The 14,379-nt window shown below is 45.9% G+C and overlaps 1 protein-coding gene across 15 annotated transcripts in view; it reads right to left on the bottom strand.

Annotated features, from left to right (window-relative positions):
- Nucleotides 1–10,954: 10,954 nt before the first annotated feature.
- smarca4 (SWI/SNF related, matrix associated, actin dependent regulator of chromatin, subfamily a, member 4) overlaps nt 10,955–14,379 on the bottom strand; it is a 93,283-nt gene continuing 89,858 nt past the window's right edge. For 14 of the 15 annotated variants that reach the window (XM_033050924.1, XM_033050925.1, XM_033050926.1 and 11 more), the window contains 2 exons: nt 13,316–13,455; nt 10,955–11,760 (listed from right to left, as the gene is read on the bottom strand). In XM_033050924.1, the coding sequence (XP_032906815.1) occupies nt 11,728–11,760; nt 13,316–13,455 (173 nt within the window). In that variant the 3' untranslated portion in view covers nt 10,955–11,727. Of the gene's footprint in view, nt 11,761–13,267; nt 13,456–14,379 lie in introns of all 15 variants that reach the window. The other variant, XM_033050931.1, reaches the window with a different exon arrangement.

Raw genomic sequence — 14,379 nt, 5'->3', positions numbered from 1 at the left:
TTCAATAGTTTTGAAAAGCCTCGCCACTAATTTGCTTTTAAACCTCCTTTGCATCATCCTTCCCATCTAAAATGTGATGCCAAAGGAATGCAAATTCTTGGCATTCTTGGCTGCACAAGGGCTTACTCTTCGAGTTGGTGGGGTTTGTAATGTGGGCGTTCCGTTGTGATTCACTCCATCAGGCCACTTTTTTAGCCCGGCCTACTCCTTCAAGATTTGCATAAATTTCCAAAGTTGAAATCCGAGACTTGCTGAACCGATGCAGAGGAAGTGGATTTCTCTCTGCTCCACTGCTGAAGTGGTTTCAACAGAGATGGATAGTTTCAAGGTGTCTCAAATATCTGGTCAAATTTTGGGAACCTTATGACGTCTTGAACTAAACATAACAAATCAGTCCCGAGTCCCACACGGCCAACAAAATATCGTTAAAATATTAGATAAGTGACCAATTGCATAAATAGGTTACGAATAGTATAAAAAAGAGAGAAAAGGGAGCTGAGAGGATTTCAATAACTTTTAGTGTTTAAGAAGGAACTGCAGATGCTGGAATATCGAAGGTACACAAAAATGCTGGAGAAACTCAGCGGGTGCAGCAGCATCTATGGAGCGAAGGAAATAGGCAACGTTTCGGGCCAAAACCCTTCTTCAGACTGGGATAACTTCTATATATGTAGCTCCTTCAAAATGCTTTAAGGCAGTTTGCAAGGCTTTTTATTCAACAAAAATGAATATGTAATTGCTTAAGGGCACGCAGCCTAAAAGGTAGTCGATGAGACAGGTCGTAAGGGGCTCCTTAAAGTTTAGTTTAGTTTACTTCAGAGACACAGCATGGAAACAGACACTTTGGCCCACTGAGTCGACACCGACCAGCAATCACCCATATATTAGTTATATCTATATTCACACTCAGGATAATTAACCTACAATCCTGCACGTCTTTGGAATGTGGAAGGAAAACGTTGCAAAACCCACGCGGTCACAAACTCTATACAAAAAGGACCTGTGGTCAGGATTGAACCCATGTCTCTGGCGCTGTAAGGCAGGAACTCTGCTGTGCCACTGTGCTGCCCTAAAGGAAGCAAGAAAAGGGAGAAACAGAGGGGGTTTACCGTGGGGATTTCATGGTTTAAAACCGTGGCAGCTGATCGTAGCCAAGCCACTAACGGTGGAGGAACTAAACTTGGGCTTGAGGCCTTGGGCAAGCGGGCTAAAATAGAGGAATATCGAGATCTTAGAGGATTGGTGGAGGTTACTGAGAGAAGGAAGGAACACCTATGAGAATTTCATGAACCATGGGTCGATGTAGGTCAGTGAACACAAGGTTATCAAGGTGGCAGAATTAGGATACAAGCCCTGAATTTTGGATGAACTCACCCTTAAGTTGAGTGTAAAACCAAGGAGCTGTGATGTTGGGTGTGTCCAACATCTAATGTAGTCCTGAAGATAGACATAAAAAGCTGGAGTGACTCAGCGGGTCAGGCAGCATCTCTGGAGAAAAGGGATAGGTGATGTTTCAGGTCAAGACTCTTCTTCAGATTGAGAAACAGACTTCAGACTCTCAGTCTGAAGAAGGGTCTCAACCCGAAACGTCACCGATTCCTTTTCTCCAGAGATGCTGCCTGACCCGCTGAGTTACTCCAGCACTTTGTGCCTATCTTCGGTGTAAACCAGCATCTGCAGTTCCTTCCTACACATAATATAGTCCTGAGATTATTTCCAATTACTCTGCATGCATCTGCTAGATTAAACTAATACTTTTGTTAATTTTTTTTGTTTGAAGACTACACAATGTCTCATTATTGTGAAATTAAAACTGTAGAAAAAGCTGCAGGAAATGACTGGCTGCTTGCCATCTTTTTGTACTTTCGCTCGAATGTAAAAAAAACCCCCAATGATTCAGGAATGATTTGCCGTGTTTTATGCTCCGTGACGTGTGGAACTCTCAAACATTCACGTAAATAGATCTCTGTTAAAAGCGGGATGTGATGATTTAATTAGCAAGTTATCGTGTTTGGAACAATGCAGGGCGCTGTGCCATTTTGTAGGCGGCAAGAAAGGTTCAGGAGAGCTGTTGTACTTGCTGCCTTTCCAGGGAGAGCAGCAGGTGGGAAATCACTACCTATTCTGAAATTCTAATGCCATCTGTGGCCACCGTCTTTAAAATTGAGTACTGCAGACACAAACCTGCTCGGGAAGAGGAAGGACAATATTTCTCTCTTGTTATTTTCCTTTGTTTGGTTGTGTTGGAAGCATTCAGGTTTTTTGTGTACAAAGTGTTGCATCTGTGGCAGGGGCGGGCTGGGGTGGCAAGGAATTAAAGAATGACTCAAAGATGCAATGGCCAAACCAAGAGGTAACATTCCTCCTCCCTATATACCTTCACCTCAGTCCCGCTGAAGTCAGGCATGAAAGGCAGGGAGGGGCAGCTCCACCTCCACTGTTTGGAAAGGTATTACAGTAAGTGTCTGTAACCATTGGTTACGTAATGCCAGCATGCCATAGACAACCACAGCTCTTCCGGCTCATTTCAGACCAATCTCAGTGTAAATGAAGCTTTTAACTCTGCTGTAATACAAAATGCACTTACATTGCTGAAGTATAATTGGTTACAAAGCAAGTGCTGGCAACTAATGTAGGAAGGAACTGCAGATGCTGGTTTCTATCGAAGATAGACTCAAAAGGTTGGAGTAACAAAATGCTGAGCGGGTCAGGCAGCATCACTGGAGAAAAAGAATAGGTGACGTTTTGGGTTGGAACGGATCTTCAGATTCTTGAGTCTGACCTAAAACGGCATCTATTTTTTTTCTCTAGAGATGTTACCTGACCCGCTGAGTTACTCCAACATTTTGTGTCTATCTGCAGGTGAATGATATTCGTGTTGGTGGAAACGTGATGATCAGCATGGACATGATGGGCTGAAGGGCCTGTATTGTTTGACTCTATTACTGTCTCCGATTGCAAACTCAGGCGTAATCGTTTGGTCTGGTCAGTGTGAACAAAGGCACACAGGAAACTCAGGAACTGCAGATACTAGAATCTTGAGCAAAACACAAAGTGTTGGAGTAACTCAGTCAGTCAGGCAGCATGTTGCTGGTGCAGCAGTAGAGTTGCTGCCTGACACACTACCAGCAACATCTTCCCATCTCCACCCCTTTCCGCTTTCCGCAGAGACCGTTCCTTCTGCAACTCCCTGGTCAACTCGTCCCTTCCCACCCAAACCACCCCACCCCCGGATACTTTCCCCAGGCGTTTTGCTGAACACCTCCGCTAAGTCCGCCTAAACCTACCTGATCTCCTGGTTTCTCAACACTTTAACTCCCCCTCCCATTCCCACACTGACCTTTCTGTCCTGGGCCTCCTCCATGGTCAGAGTGAGGCCCAGCGCAAATTAGAGGAACACCACTTCATATTTCGCTTGGGCAGCTTACACCCCAGTGGTATGAACATTGACTTTTCTTACTTCAAGTAGCCCTTGCTTTCCCTCTCCTCCCCCTCCCCCCTTCCCAGTTCTCCTACCAGTCTTACATTTTATCTCTGCTCCACCCTGACATCAGTCTGAAGAAGGGTCTCGACCCGAAATGTCATCCATTCCTTCTCTCCAGAGATGCTACTGTCCTGCTGAGCTACTCCAGCATTTTGTGTCTATCTTTGATTTAAACCAACATCTGCAGTTCTTTCCTACAGAGATTAGTTTAGTTTGACATCGTGTTCGGCACAGAAATTATGGGTCGAAAACCTGTTCCTGTGCTGAACTGTACTAAAATGTGAGAAAATAGAGAGGAGAAAAATGTAAGGACCTCAAAATATGTAAGTTTAGTTTAGTTTACTGTATATATACAGTGTGGAATCAGGCCCTTCGGCCCTCCGAGTCCGTGCCGACCAGCAATCACCCCGTAAACTAGTTCTATCCTACACACTAGGGACAATTTCTAGAAGCCTATTAGCTGACAAACAACCTGCTCATCTTTGAAGTGTGGGAGGAAACTAGAGCACCCGGAGAAAACCCAGGCGGTCACAGGGAGGACGTGCAAACTCCGTCCAGACAGCACCTGTGGTCAGGATTGAACCCGGGTCTATGGCGCTGTAAGGCAGCTACCCTTTGCCCACTGTGTCACTTGCAAAATTCAGAGATATGATTTTGTGTGTGATTAATTCCCAAGAAAACCAAGGAAAGACTGTAAAACTCTAAGAACAAATACACCTATTTGCACAAAGGGAGACAAAAGTGCTGGAGAAACTCAGCGGGTGCAGCAGCATCTATGGAGCGAAGGAAATAGGCAACGTTTCGGGCTGAAACCCTTCTTTAGACATACACCTATTTGCACACCCTCTTTTCATCAGGAGAAATACCTATCTGAAGAAACCTAGCTAGATTGTGTAAACATTGTGAGCCTCAACTACCTGGGTTAGAAACCTGTCCTCTGGATTCCTGCTCCTATTCAATTCCACACTTTGACTTAGATTTAGGCTTCTGCTCGCTAAAGTCTGGTGCAATCGTTGCCATAACACCAGAAAGTTGGTATCTTCACTTCATTTGATGCAGACAGACAAATGCATTTGGAGAAAACAAAATTGCAAATCAGACTCTCAGGAAGATTGTGGCGGAGATATTTCCGGGAACGGTTTCAGCCGGAAGGGCCCAGGAGAATGCTCTCTCTCCCTCTTACATACAACCGATAACATCATGCTAAATGCTAAATGCTTGTGATCATTAGAAATGAGACTACAAATAAAACTTCACAATGGAGCTAAAATTAAGGACACAAACATAGAGTCATAGAGTGACACAGTGTGGAAACAGGCCCTTCAGCCCAACTCGCCCACACCGGCCAACAATGTCCCAGCTACCCTAGTCCTACTTGCCTGCGCATGGTCCATATCCCTCCAAACCTGTCCTATCCGTGTACCTGTCTAACTGTTTCTTAAACGATGGGACTGTCCCAGCCTCAACTACCTCCTCTGGCAAACCTCTCCTCTTCTCAGACTGTGCATCTGCCTGATCTATTCCTCTCATGACTTTGTATACCTCTATAAGATCTCCCCTCATCCGCCATTTTGGTGGCAAAAACAGGAAAGCAGACTATTATCTAAATGGTGGCCGACTAGGAAAAGGGGAGATGCAGCGAGACCTGGGTGTCATGGTACACCAGTCATTGAAAGTAGGCATGCAGGTGCAGCAGGCAGTGAAGAAAGCGAATGGTATGTTAGCTTTCATAGCAAAAGGATTTGAGTATAGGAGCAGGGAGGTTCTACTGCAGTTGTACAGGGTCCTGGGGGGTGTCTCCAAATCTGAGGAAGGACATTATTGCCATAGAGGGAGTGCAGGGAAGGTTCACCAGACTGATTCCTGGGATGTCAGGACTGTCTTATGAAGAAAGACTGGATAGACTTGGTTTATACTCTCTAGAATTTAGGAGATTGAGACGGGATCTTATAGAAACTTACAAAATTCTTAAGGGGTTGGACAGGCTAGATGCAGGAAGATTGCTCCCGATGTTGGGGAAGTCCAGGACAAGGGGTCACAGCTTAAGGATAAGGGGGAAATCCTTTAAAACCGAGATGAGAAGAACTTTTTTCACACAGAGAGTGGTGAATCTCTGGAACTCTCTGCCACAGAGGGTAGTCGAGGCCAGTTCATTGGCTATATTTAAGAGGGAGTTAGATGTGGCCCTTGTGGTTAAGGGGATCAGAGGGTATGGAGAGAAGGCAGGTACGGGATACTGAGTTGGATGATCAGCCATGATCATATTGAATGGCGGTGCAGGCTCGAAGGGCCGAATGGCCTACTCCTGCACCTAATTTCTATGTTTCTATGTTTCTATCTTAATCGTAAATCCACCAGGTGGCGCTTCGATGGCAGCCTTGCTTACAGTCTGTCTGTCCTTTTCATCTTTTTTTTTGTTATTTTTAGTGTATTTAAAAAGTATGTATTAATGTTCTCTGGTTTGTTTTATGTGGGGGTTGGGCAGGGGGGTCGGGGGAAACTTTTATTCAATCTCATACCTTGCCGGAGATGCGATTGTTTTCCGGATCGTATCTCCGGTCGCTCTGCGGCCAAACATCGTGGAGCTGGAGGCCTTGCTTGGGACTGGCTTTGAGCCCCACCGCGGGGACGTGGACTTGCCATTGGAGCCGATCCCTCGCCTTGGATCGATGCTCCAACTGCGGCCTGCGGATTTCACCATCGGGAGCTCGCAGTCTCGGGTTGAGACCATCGTCGGGAAGCTCCAAAAGCCGCACAACGTTCGACTAGTAGATTGGCCGGCGCGGGGGAGCTGAGATTCCCCCCGATGCAGGAAATTGATCACCCCGACAAGGAGGCCCGCCGCCGGCTATGGGAGTAAGATCGTCCCGTCAACGGAAGGTTAGAGGCCCCCGACCGCGGGAGAACAAAGAAAGGAAGAGATTGAACTTTTCTTTCACCTTCCATCACAGTGAGGAATGTGGAGGGGTCACTGTGGTGGATGTTTATGTTAAAATGTATTGTGTGTGTCTTGTTGCTTTCTATTGGTATGACTGTACGGCAAATGAAATTCCTCGTATGTTGCAAAACATACTTGGCTAATAAAATATGATTATGATTATATTGATCTAGAATCCCATTAAATTTAATTACTCATTGTAGAAGGTTCCACCCTCTAGAACTGGTGGAAAGATTCTGTCTGCTTCCCACCTTGAGCTTGTTCGTGATTGCCTGAAATAAAAGGCACAAAGGTACACAAAAATTCTGGAGAAACTCAGCAGGTGCAGCAGCATCTATGGAGCGAAGGAGATAGGCAACGTTTCGGGCCGAAACCCTTCTTCAGACAAGTTCTGGAGTAACTCACCAGGTCAGGTAGCATTACTGGAGAACTTGGATCAGCAATATGGATCATCCATGTTCTCCAGTGATGCTGCCTGACATGCTGAGTTACTCCAGTACATAGTGTCTTATTTTGTAAACCAGCATTTGCAGTTCCTTGTTTCTACATCGCGACTGCCTTACATTTGTGGACCCTAATGTGGACGGCCCACAATTGGAATCATCTTCTCTCTGTCCAGTATGTCCGTACCTACTTGTAATCCGAAAGTGTAGTGCATCTGTCATAATAAACAGAATGCTGGACACGGCAGGCCAGGCAGAGACAGTCATTGCCCTGCATCGAGTGACCGCATCAGGAGATTCCAGGGACAACCTCTACGGTCTGCAAGTGCAGCCGGTCTTGGACTTGTGCACATCCGTGGTCAAACGGTAGAGAGGTACAAGATAATCTGGAGGTATGTTGGCAGGACATGACACCTCCCCTCCCCTGTGTTTCTGGGCATCAAGAAGAATATCGATCAGCTGGGGCCAGTGGCTTGAGGCTCTTTGCATCTGACCCCTCACCGACCATGAACCAAACGGTGTTTTATTGTCATATATGTCCCGAACAATGCCGTCCTTACTTGCAGCATCATAACAGATATGTAAACATATTACTCTGTAACACTTATAGTGGTGCACAGTGGCACAGCAGGGCGGCACAATGATGCAGCGGTTGTTGCTGCCTAGAGACCCGGGTTCAATCCTGATTACGGGTGCTGTCTGTACATTTTTTGTACGTTCTCCCTGTGACCGGGTGGGTTTTCTCCGGGTGCTCCGGTTTCCTCCCACACTCCAAAGGCGTACAGGTTTGTAGGTTAATTGGCTTCAGTAAGTTTTAAAATTGTCCCTAGTGTGTAGAATAGTGTTGGTGCTCGGGATGATATCTGGTCAGTGCAGACTCAGTGCGCAAAAATGGTCTGCTTCAACACAGTATCTCCCTATAGCTCAGGCCCTCGAGTTCTGGCAACATCCTCATAAATCTTCTCTGTACCATTTCCACATTAATAATATCTTTCCTATAAAATAAATAACCATAAAGAGCTCCACTGGTCTCATTGTCTCATAAGAGAAAAGTTCCCTCGCCTGTCTAATCCTCCTTGTTATATATATAACCTCCTGGCTCTGGTATTATCCTTGTAAATCAGTTTTGCATCTTCTACCTGTCTCAATAACTTTGTTTGTAATATCAAGGGAAGTGGAGACAGCGCTCCAAGTGTGAACATATGGTCACATATCAAAAAAGTAAACTCTGCTATTTTAGATTAGCCTCAGCCACAAATAGGCGCTGGAGTCATCCACAGACTCGGTGTGCGAGGATCAGCCAGTGAACTGTTTTTGAAGTGTTGTAACTATTGTAATGTAGAAATCGCAGTGGCCATTGCGCACACAGCAAGTTCCCAGAAACAGATGGTATGTGATGCTGCTGTATGTTTTCCAGAATGTTCTGGCTGCACAAGTTATTCCGAGTTTACGGTCGTCCAACATATGTGGGGGCCATACGTACGCAAACGCCTGGGAGGCGTGGGGTCGGCTTGTGGGTGTGGGGGCTGCTGGTGACCATTCCTGACACCAGCTGAAATGTTGCCACACCAAACCCAGGAAGAATACATGTGAGCAGTGGCGGACTGGGTCTAAAAATATTGGTTGCCAGGAGACAAAGGGGGCCCACCCACAACTGCAATGCTATCATTTAACAGGGGCCCACTTGCCATCACTTGCTATCACTTCATCAGGGGCCCACTTGCCATCGGACAAGCTGACACCCTGGCCAGTCCGCCACTGCATGTGTGGGAAGGAACTGCAGATGCTGGATTAAACCGAAGATAGACCCAAAAAGCTGGAGTAAAAGGAATGTTTCAGATCGAGACCCTTCTTCAGACTGAGTTTGGGGAAAGGGAAAAGAGAGATATAGACGCAGATATAGAGAAATGTGGAACAAATGAATGCTTCTGCTGTGGGCTTAGTGACATCAGTCTGAAGAAGGTAGACAAAAATGCTGGAGAAACTCAGCGGGTGTGGCAGCATCTATGGAGCCAAGGAATAGGTACCATTTCGGGTCGAGACCCTTCTTCAATCTGAACAAGGGTCTCGACTAATTCCTTCTCTCCATAGATGCTGCCTCACCCGCTGAGTTACTCCAGCTTTTTGTGTCTGCCATTGGTGATAACGAGTTATACAATGAAACTCACCAGGACGGCAGTGAACCCAGTACAACGACTGGGGTGGAGGAGGGACCGAGAGAGATGGGATGCAAGGGTTACTTGAAGTTGATTTCTCCAACTTCCCCTGACTCAGTGTGTAGAAGGGTCTGGACCCGAAACATCTGCAGAGATGCTGCCTGACCCACTGAGTTACTCCAGCTATTTGCATCCATCTCCAGGAATACATTCGAGTTAACAGTTTAATATCTATTTTGTGAATCCTATCTAAACAAACCATGCCGGCACAGCCGTGTCCTTTTAAAAACTCGACTGCAGTGAAATCTTTTAAAATAGCATTATTAGCCTTTAGTCTCAGGCTGGTGTGGGAGATTGCAACCTTCACTGTTTCAACGAATGCAATCAACCTGGCGTGCACAATCAAATAGAACAAGTTGTCCTGCAACTTTAGGCTGTGCCCGCCATACTCAAGAAGAATTCTCAGGCTAACATTATTAATGGTGAATCTGTGGAATCCATCGCCACTGACTGCTGTGGAGGCCAAGTCAATGGATATTTTTAGGGCAGAGATTTATAGATTCTTGATTAATACGGGTGTCAGGAGTTATGTGGGGAAGGTAGGAGAATGGGGTTAGGAGGGAGATAGATCAGCCACGATTGAATGGTGGAGTAGACGTGATGGGCCAAATGGCCTAATTCTTCTTTCTATCACTTTTGAATATCAGCTTTATTACTAAGAATGGGAAAATGAGATTTAAAATGCTTCTGCAGACTGTCTCCACTTCTGGGAAAAGAATCTCAGCTCAGCAGCATCTCCCACCGTGTGGAAACTCGGTTTGCGCTGGGTTTGTTTTAGAATTTTATTGGGTTACGAACAGTTCTCTGGACTGCCACCTTGCCGAGCTGAAGGAATGACGGCCTTTCCGAATACCAACACCTTCCAGCTCCTTGAGACTCCTTCCTTTTGACATTGGCACACCGAGGAGATTGGCATCCAGCTGGATGGTAGAGAGGTAGGTACTGGGAGAGCAAATCTCCATCTCAGAGGTCTCACTTTGAAGAGGTTGCACCTTTAGGTTAAGGCAATTACCTCGGTTTTCCTGCTTATCCCCCACATTTTTTTCCCAGGAAAGTGGTCTCATACAGATCTCTGCCCCTTGAATCCTACCCTGCACAGAGTCTCTATGTGTCATCCACCTCGACCCACAGCTTGCAAAGCTTTGACTTGAAATTCTCATCGAGTTCAAATCTCTCTATGGTCTCTTCCCAATCGCATTACCTCCTGCCCTACCACTCTCCAGAATATCTGTGCTCCTCAATTTCTGTCCCTTTGCACTTTATTGATGTTAGTTTTATTCTGAGATTAATAGCCCCACCATCATGTGCTCTAGAATTCTACATAACCCTGCCTCTAACTTTAGGACAAAACTCTTCTAAACAAAGTGTTTGGCCATCTGCCTTAATGGCTCAATGTTAATCTTTGTTTTTATCACTTCTGTTAAGTGCATTGAGATATTCTACATAAAGCTGGAAGTTGATGTTACTGAATGATAACTCCTGCACATGCACGTACACACACACGTGCACAGGCAGGCGCGCACACACACACACATATACAGGCAGACGCATACCCACAACACACACATACATGCACAAGCAGACACACACACACTAGAGCACGCACACGTGTGCACAGGCAGACACACATCTGCACCCTTGTAGGCACACACATACGGCCAGACATGCACACATGCAGTCAGACACACGAGACTAGACACATGCAGGCACACACACAACATACTCGTGCACACACACACGTGTGCAGGCAGACACAAGCTAGCACACCATGCACGCACACACACGCGCAGTCAGACACATGCAGGCATGCATACACGAACGCGCACACACACACACACCATTGCACAAACAGACACACGCATGGACATAGGTATAGATTTATCAGACACAGTCAAGTATTTATTTTATTGTAGTCCAGTGATAATGACAGTACAGAATTCCCTCAGGCTCTGCAGAGATGGGTGGGATTGACCTGTTTAAAATACAGTACAGTGATGGCAATGAATTCCTACACACATGCTTACACATGTCACCATACAACGAGGCTAGGACTGCATGTGACCGACTGCGCTCGCACGGAGAGAAGAAACAAAAATAAACCTCTAAAAAAAAAATCAAGTATTCCCAAATTCATGAGTTTTTGTTCTTTTCCTGGCCAGCCTTTTTCACGTTGTCATTTCTTGTGCATCAACCAGCGATGAGTTAACTGTGAGTTAGTGTCAAGCTCCCAGATTCAACCCAATCTGGTTAATTTAATTAATATAACAATTAACCAGATGGACTATGTATTACACAGTGCGGGGAAACTCAGTGGGAAACAAAAAGGTAGGAGGAGGGAGGGTTTAGATGCTTGGAGTTAGCAGCTGTGACTAAGAGTTAACGCATCCTGCACAATGAATGGCAACGTGGAAAAGACTGTGCCATTAATGCCATTGTGAACACGACCAGCCTCAAGACAGCGAGACACTAAAGTTGATAATCCTACATGCCTTCTGCTCTGCTGTTATAAATATGCAAGATTACATCGTATACTAAGAACGTACACTACACTGCTAGCTGGACACGGGTACGAGAACATCGCACAGTCACTCTCAGAAGGAAGGACAAGCCCCAGTGTAGATCCCAACACGGAATGTCATCCTGAGATTAATCTTCATCTGTACCAGTTCCGGACCGTTCCTGAAAAGGCAGAGAAACAAACAAACAAAATAAATAAATTCCATCCAAGGCAATCCTGGTAACTTTGGCATCTCCGACCTCGTTCCTTCGTGAAGCCCTGCAGTGTTTTTACTAGTGGGAGCGCAACAGGGAAACCTCGGAGCAGATTTCCTTAGAAGTAGTGAGTCAGCTACACAGAGGCGGCGTTTGGCATACTTGCCCTTTCTTGTGAGTAATGAATAGTTATGAGGGTAATGAGAACAAAGGGTGAGGTTTCATGATGCAACTGGACAAGTTGTTGGTGAGACCACACATGGAGGACTGTAGGTGGAGTCCCAGTCACCTAGCTAGAGGGAGGATGTCATTAAGATGCAGAAACAAAGAACTGCAGATGCTGATTTATTAAAAAAAAGACAAAGTGATGGAGTAACTCAGCGGGTCAGGCAGCACCTCTGGAGAACATGAATAGGTGACATTTAAGAAGGAACTGCAGATGCTGGAAAATCGAAGGTAGACAAAAATGCTGGAGAAACTCAGCGGGTGAGGCAGCATCTATGGAGCGAAGGAAATAGGCAACGTTTCGGGTCGAAACCCTTCTTCAGACTGATGATGAATAGGTGACATTTTGGGTTCAAACCCTTCCTCAGACTGATGTAATTGTTGGAAAAGGTGCAAAAGAGTTTCACCGGAATATTAAGAGACTCGCGGGCTTGAGTTTGGTGGAGTTTGGATATGCTGTGACATTTTTCTTTGGCACGTAGGATGATCTTATTAAGGTGTACATGATCATGAGGGGCATGGATAAACTGATTGCTCACTGCCTTTTGAGGTAGACGATTCTAAAACTAAAGAGCATGGGTTTAAGATGAGAGGGGAGAGAGTTAAGTGGGCATTTTTTTCCACTTGGAGGGTAGTCTGTATTCTCGAATGAACTGTGATTGGAAGCCACAGAAGCGGATACAATTATGACTGAAAGATATTTGGACAGGTATATAGGTAAGAAGGGTTTTGAGGGATATGGGTCAAATACAGGGACAGGGTACTAGCTCAACGAAGAGCAGAGGGGTTACAAAATTTCTGTCACGATCAACGTAACAAATTATCTGACCATTGTATGAAACACAAAGTGCTGGAGTAACTCAGTCCTCCTGCCGCAGATGCTCCCCGACCCGTTGAGTTCCTCCAGCACATTGTGTTTCACTCAAGAGCCCAGTATCTGCAATCCCTTGTGTCGCCATCCGATCTTTGTCCTTCATTTACAAGCAGTTTGGTCCTTAGGTCCCAAGGTGAGAGTAAGTGTTCGGCACGGACAAGAAGGGCTGAGATGGCCTGTTTCCGTGCTGTAATTGTTATATGGTTACGAAGTCTGATCTTACTCATTACAGCGCATCTCCAATTACATTTAAGCCACCTGTTAATCAAAGCTGGTGAATTAAATGACATTACTCAAAGCTACAAGCTTAGGTCCACAGGGAGAGGTTGAAGACCACCGAATACTGGAGTTCCCGTATCACTGTCTCAAACTCAACTTTGTATAATGGAAACGGCAATAACGGGCTCAGGTACCGGGTCCCACCTCATCCACTTCCTCCTCCGTGTCATCATCGCTTACAATAGGTTTGGACTTCGATGCGCGACTAGAGCGTTTCCGCCCCTTCACTCGATCCTGGCTCTTCTCCTTCCGGCCCAGCCTAATCTTCACTTTCACCGATCGAGCTGCGAGAGGAAGAGAGCAAGAAATGGGGGTCACAAACGATTGTCCTAAATGTCCTGGCGGCACGGTGGTGCAATGGTAGAGGTGACAATAGACAATAGGTGCAGGAGGAGGCCATTCGGCCCATTCAATGTGATCATGGCTGATTATCCCCAATCAATACCCTGTTCCTGCCTTCTCCCCATATCGGCTCGAAGGGCCAAATGGCCTACTCCTGCACCTATTTTCTATGTTTCTATCCCCTGACTCCGTAATTTAAGAGCCCTATCTAGCTCTCTCTTGAAAATATCCAGAGAATTCCACACACTCACACCTCTCTGAGGTGCTACCTCACAGTGCCAGAGATCGGGGTTCGATCCTAGCTACTGGTGCTGATAGTACTGAATTTGTACGTTCTCCCCGTGACCACGTAGGTTTTCTCAGGGTGCTCCGGTTTCCTCCCACACTCCAAAGACGTACAGGTTTGTAGGCAAATTGGCTTGGTAAAATTGTAAATTGTTCCTAGTGTGTGTAGGTTAGTGTTAGTGTGCGGGGATCGCTGGTCGGTGTAGACCCGGTGGGCTGAAGGGCCAGTTTCCACACTGTATCTCTAAACTAAACTTAATCTGTGTATTCTCAGCACAGCGGGGATGAACAAAGAGTGACTGGAGCGATAGCCTTTTCCCTGAACCTGAATCTCTTCATTTTGTAAGCCAGAAAAATCAAGAATGTGTAATTTAGCCTCGTGCATTCCCTGACTCTCAACATGCTCATTCCTTAATCTATTACCCAAGGTCAGAATGTGTTCCATCAATCCAGCTCTGTGCCCTTGACACCGTTAGATGATCTTGGCTATCCCTATTCCTAAACTGTTCAACAACCAGAATTTAGTTCAGTTTACACACAAAGTGCCGGAGCAACTCCGTCAGTCAGGCAGCATCTCTGGA

The sequence above is a fragment of the Amblyraja radiata genome, chromosome 35, assembly GCF_010909765.2.
Source record: "Amblyraja radiata isolate CabotCenter1 chromosome 35, sAmbRad1.1.pri, whole genome shotgun sequence".
Taxonomy (NCBI): domain Eukaryota; kingdom Metazoa; phylum Chordata; class Chondrichthyes; order Rajiformes; family Rajidae; genus Amblyraja; species Amblyraja radiata.
This window is presented reverse-complemented; position numbering and strand designations above follow the sequence as displayed.